We start from the raw sequence: 6,000 nt of genomic DNA on the forward strand, positions 1-6,000 counted from the left end.
TGTTTTTGCTCTTGTTTTGCCAAGCCCTGTGAATCCCCGTTTCGCCCGTGTTTTTGCTCTTGTTTTGCACAGGTTATCGCACAGACTATTTCTTCAGACTATTATTACACCATCCCCTGATCTGAAACCAACATGAGGGCAAGGAAAAACTCAAAAACCTCAACATGAGGAAAATGAAGAAACCTTGAGAAGGGACCGCACATGTGGTAATCCCCCTTTCAGGATGACCAGGCTGCAATAGATGTTGCAATTACAAATAACACACAGATATTGTCAACATAAAATATAGGTTATTCTCATGCTATAGAGTAGAAGTGTGTTTTTAAACATTTCCACTGAGGTTGCAGATCAGACCTGTGCTTTGCTCCTGTTTTGCTCTCGCCCCGATCTATTTGATTTTGACCACTACCTCGTTCCGAGCAATCGACTTCCGCGACCATCGATCCCCGGATCGAGTGTGCCCTCATTCCTCTCCTCCCCACTAAACTGTGAGTAACGTTACGCGATTGGGTTCTCCTTCCTGTTTGGGTTTGCGACAAAAACAATGAAGACTTTGTTTTTGTTTTTTTACCAGTTTGTAGTCCGCTAGCTTTCTACTCAACTCGTCAGATTCTTGCACGAGTTGATTCAAGGATCAGATGTATTTGGCTTTTTAAACCCCCATTACGGTATGAAAGGTCTATTATATAGCCACTAAAGAGCATCTGCATGGTTTGTGTGTATACTTGTGCGCCTTCCCCTTGTGTTTATGTCCGCGGGGGAGATATGGAGGTAGGGGTCGTGCGCAGGTTTGCGAGATGCGGTGCACGCCTGTCCGCTTCCATCATGCTCACGCGAACAGCAGGCGCTTCGCAGGATGTGTCATGTCATTATTATCCACCAGGGGCCAGTGAGAGGAGCGCGGCAAAGAGCTTTCCGAACATCCTCGTGTGTGTTAGCCGAGCAAATGAGGAAGCGCAAAATTCTCTCTGTGCGAGAGTACAACAGGCCTGCCGGGGATTTTCAGCATTGTTTTTCACTCGGTCCAGAAATTCCGAAGTTCATTCTCCTCCAATGAGAAGCTCTGATTGTCCGAAGCAATACGTCATAGCTTACTTGTCATGTGTGAAATGAATTTTATTTTAACACCCTTCTAGACCAGGGGTGTCAAACCCGTTTTAGCTGGGGGCCACAAATGCTATAAAAAATCTCACGGGGGCCGGACTAGAAGGTTGAAGAAAAAGAGAGAGGGAGAAAAAGAGAGAGAAAGAGAGGGAGGGAAAGAGAGAGTGATAAACAGATAGCGAGAACAAGGGAGACAGAGTAACAGTGAGAGAAAAAGAGGGAGCAGAATAGAGATATGAATGGAGAAGGGGGGAATTGATATAGAGAGAAAAAGAAAGTGAAAAAGGAGAAAGATAGAAAAAATAAGAGAAGTGAAACGACAGAAAGAAAAAGAGTCAGCAGGAGAAAAAGAGACAAAGTGAGGAGAGAGAGAGAGAGAGAAAGGGGTCAAAAAAGGGAAATAAATAGGGTGAGAAAGAAAGAAAAATAGAAAGAAAGAGAATTAAAGTGTAAATTAGAGAGAGAAAATAAAAAGAGAGCTAGAGAGTTAAAGTGAGAGAGAAATAGAGAAAAGAGAAAAAGAGAGAGAAAGAGAGAGTGAACAGGAGAAAGAAAAAGAGGAAGGAATAAATAAAAAAGAAGTGAGTCAGAGAGAAATGGAGAAATACGACCACAATTGTTTTGCGAGTGTTAACTGGCTTTGGTGACATCCGGTGGAAATATTTAAAACTACAGCTCATTTTCCTCTTGCGCTTCTCTCACTGTTGTCTTGCGGGACGGATTTAAACCATTGGTGGGCCTGATCTGGCCCGCGGGCCGCCCGTTTGACACCTGTGTTTTAGACTATGGCTAGACATGTGAAAAGGTGTTTTATAGTGAGGCTTATAGACCTCAGAACTGTGCCGCACACGCGCTAACCACTGCGCCGCCGTGCTGCTCGCTTGTCAATTTTATTTTTCTTATTCAATGTGTGGTATATCGAGTCGGACTGCCGGGAAACATGGCAACAATTTCAAGGACTTACAAGCACTTCACCCAAAACTGAAACACTTTTCAAACCTTGAAAACACATCTTTCAATGTCAAGTAGTTTCAAAGGATTTCAAGCACTCGTACGAACCCTGACTGTAGTATTTTTAAGTCCTTTTACGGAATTTTTTTTTCAGATCCCAGTGATGACGGGAGCCTTCATGGACTCCTCGCCAAATGACGACTACAGCGGCGAGCACTCGCTTTTCAACTCGTCGGCCAGCGTCCACGCGGCCGCCTCGGCGGCATCCGTGCACGGGCAACCGGACGAGTCGCAGTCCATGTCCAGCGACGCCATCTGGCTTTGGATAGCCATCGTGGCCACCATCGGAAACATCGTGGTCGTGGGCATCGTTTACGCTTGCACTTTCTGAGGGACCGTCCGAAGCGCAAAACAACTCTCGTAGTACAGGAGGAAGTTGGAGAAAAAGCTGCAGAACAACAGCATAAAGGAGGTGTGGGAAGGGATGAAGACCATCACCAGCTGCAGCACCAAGCGGGGTGTGGCCGTGGACGTAGATGTTGATTTTACTTGAGGAGGATTTGCCATCGGACAGGAAACCTGTTCCCTCCGCTAAGAATGACAGGAACGTTGTTCCCGACCAGGGTTGGGTAGGGTTACTTTAACTGGATTACTTTCAATGACTTTTGGATTACTCCAATAGCAAATATGCTAATAAAAGACAAAAGAAACTAAACATGAATAAAATGACTAAATTTTGTGCAGGCTAGGGGAGTAACGGAATACATAGAACGGCAAAAATTATGTTGGCAAGCTCATCTCATTAGCTGCACCGCTTATCCTCAGTAGGGTCGCGGGGGTGCTGGAGCCCATCCCAGCAATCATCGGGCAGTGGGCAGGGGACACCCTGAACTGGTTGCCAGCCAATTGCTGGGCACACAGGGACAGACAACTCGCTCGCTCATTCACACCTGAAATGCATGTCTTTGGAATGTGGGAGGAAACCGGAGTGCCCGGAGGAAACCCACGCAAGCACGGGGAGAACATACAAACTCCGCGTAGGAAGTCCGGTAGCTGGATTTGAACCCACACAGGAGGATCCCAAGACCCTAGAACTGTGCCGCACACGCGCTAACCACTGCGCCCCTGTGCTGCCCATGTTGGCAAGCTGTTTGGATTTATTTTCATTTTGTTTCTGTCGCATTTTATGTTCGTTTTGCCGGGGATCAAAGCCAGGTGAGAAAGCTTACCACGTGTTGTGACTCATCATTTTATTCATATTTAGTTTATTTTGTCTTTTATTAGCATATTTGGTATTGGAGTCATCCACAAGTAATTGAAATCAAGTTAAAGTAACCCTACCGAACCCTGTAGATAGATAGATGTCTAAATAGATGTCTAGATAGATGTCTAGATGGATGTCTAGATAGATAGATGTCTAGATGTCTAGATGTCTAGATGTCTAGATAGATAGATAGATAGATAGATAGATAGATAGATAGATAGATAGATAGATAGATAGATAGATAGATAGACAGACAGGGTTGGGTAGGGTTACTTTAACTTGATTACTTTCAATTAATTTGGATTACTCCAATACCAAGTATGCTAATAAAAGACAACTAAATATGAATCAAATGATGACTCACAACACGTGGTAAGCTTTCACTCCTGGCTTTGATCTCTTTGATCTCCGGCAAAACTAACATCAAATGCGACAGAAACAAAATGAAAATCAATCCAAACATCATTTTTGCCGTTCCATGGATTCCGTTACTCCCAAAGCCTGCACAAAATGTAGTCATTGTATTCATATGTAGTTTCTTTTGTCTTTTATTAGTATATTTGGTATTGGAGTCATCCAAAAGTAATTGAAAGTAATCCAGTTAAAGTAACCCTACCCAACCCTGTTCCCGACTAAGTTTCTTTCCATGTCTCCCCTGAAGAACACTCACTTGCCAGGCTCCACGAATGGAGGTTAAATGGGGCTTGAGAATTGGGTTGATCTGGGGACGTCTCCGCCCGCCATCGCCACAAAGCAATTTAGGGCAGCGCTGTTTAATTATGCCGTCAAACAAAGACAGCCGACGTTGAAACATTTAAAAGGCACCGGGATTTTATTTTTCATCGGAAGCATTGCCGTTACGAAAAGGAGACTCTGCGGAGCATCCATGACATGGACACACTAATAACTTTGTCATTGCGTTCCTCTGCTCACACTGAAAATCAATCGTAAGGTCTAAATATACCAAGGCAATAATTCGATTCAACCCTACACTTACCCCCCCTTTATCTAATCTCCACTACTGATTCCGGCCATTAGTTATCTCTGACAGGGTTGCCGGGGTGTCGGATCTACAGTAGCGGACTTCAGGCGGTCAATTTTCTTACCCTGACCTTGCGGCGTTAGCACTCAAACCATTGTAATCGTTTATTTTCTTGAGTTTGGTTTCATCTAGATCGCTGATTTGTTGACTTTTTATGGTGAATCCGGTCGAGGTGGACCTAGACCGGGGTAGATGGCTCTACCCCGAAATAAAATGTAACTATTGCACATCTCTCTGTGGCGTTCCAAAGTCAAGTGATTTCATCCCGATTTTGGTCCATATAAAAGCCGAAGCGACTTCATGCAGAAGTTCGATAAGAAACCGTTTAAACCGATAAATAAAAACGCTGACTTTGATTGGGTGAGCAGTAGAGGTGGGCGGATCCCTGCACACAGTGCAAGGCACTTCCTTCTCTCTCTCTCTCACCGAAAGTGAATATGACGATATGCTTATAGTTTGCGGTAATTTGTGACATTTTTACAATAGAACTTTGCATGCACAAAGTTTTGAAACCGTTATTAAGGACGAATTTCATGGAAAAAATGCCTCAACACTCTTAACTGAAGGTGGAAGACAAATTGCAAATGGCATATTTACATTGATTTGGGACACAGGATTTAGCATTATTATCATTTCATACATTTGATTAAATCATCAAATGACCAGGGTTGGGTAAGGTTACTTTAACTTGATTACTTTCAATTACTTTTGGATGACTCCAAAACCAAATATGCTAATAAAAGACAAAAGAGACTCAATATGAATAAAATGATGACTCACAACACGTGGTAAGCTTTCTCTCCTGGCTTTGATCTCTTTGATCTCCGGCAAAACTAACATCAAATGCAACAGAAAAAAATTAATAATTCGAAACAGCTTGCCAACATCATTTTTGCCGTTCCGTGTATTCCGTTACTCCCGGGGCTTGGACAAAATGTTTTCATTTTATTCAGATTTAGTTTCTTTTGTCTTTTATTAGCAAATTTGGTATTGGAGTCATCCAAAAGTCATTGAAAGTAATCCAGTTAAAGTAACCCTACCCAACCCTGCAAATGACACACAGTGAAATAAAATGTGCTGAAGAATTGGCTTTTGTCTAGAGAGCGTGTTTGGCAGTTTTTTTTCAATTTTGTCTGAAAATATATGATGTGGCTCTCTCAATTTCTTTTTAAAACATTTTTTGCTTTTATGGCTCTGAGTCAAAAAGGTTCCTGACCCCTGACCTAGACAATAATTTGGTGTGATTCAAACTCAATAAGTTTACAAACTTATTGGAAGACAAGGAACCAAAACATTTTTGAAAAAAAAGCTGTTGTACTGGATGAGTTCATTATTGTGGTTGTACGTAATGTTGCAGAGATTCGACGAGTCCAACCCATAATAAGGAAAACTGAACAAATCTGTTCTGATTTTAGATTTCTCTTTGCTTTTAAAAATAGGAGACATTTCAAGGAGACACACAAGCGGGTCAGAACAAAACAGAGCCAATGCATCAAAAATAGACGGCCAGGTCCTTGATCAATTCAGAACGACAAAGGAAACAGACACTCAAGCTAAATTTACAGTTACGGGAGAAGCTGCATTGCACAAGTGCACTCTCTAAACTATTTTGTGGCCCCCTTAGCATTTTTATCGACAA

At 42.7% G+C, this 6,000-nt stretch overlaps 1 protein-coding gene across 1 annotated transcript in view; it reads left to right on the forward strand.

Annotated features, from left to right (window-relative positions):
• Nucleotides 1-2,741, forward strand: part of LOC148352205 (uncharacterized protein C14orf132-like) — a 61,518-nt gene extending 58,777 nt beyond the window's left edge. The window contains exon 2 of the mRNA XM_088354745.1: nt 2,210-2,741. Coding sequence (XP_088210871.1) covers nt 2,210-2,446 — 237 coding nt within the window. The 3' untranslated portion in view covers nt 2,447-2,741. The remainder of the gene's footprint in view (nt 1-2,209) is intronic.
• Nucleotides 2,742-6,000: the final 3,259 nt, after the last annotated feature.

This window comes from Urocampus carinirostris, chromosome 15, assembly GCF_059441175.1.
Source record: "Urocampus carinirostris isolate Australia breed hairy pipefish chromosome 15, RoL_Ucar_1.0, whole genome shotgun sequence".
NCBI lineage: Eukaryota > Metazoa > Chordata > Actinopteri > Syngnathiformes > Syngnathidae > Urocampus > Urocampus carinirostris.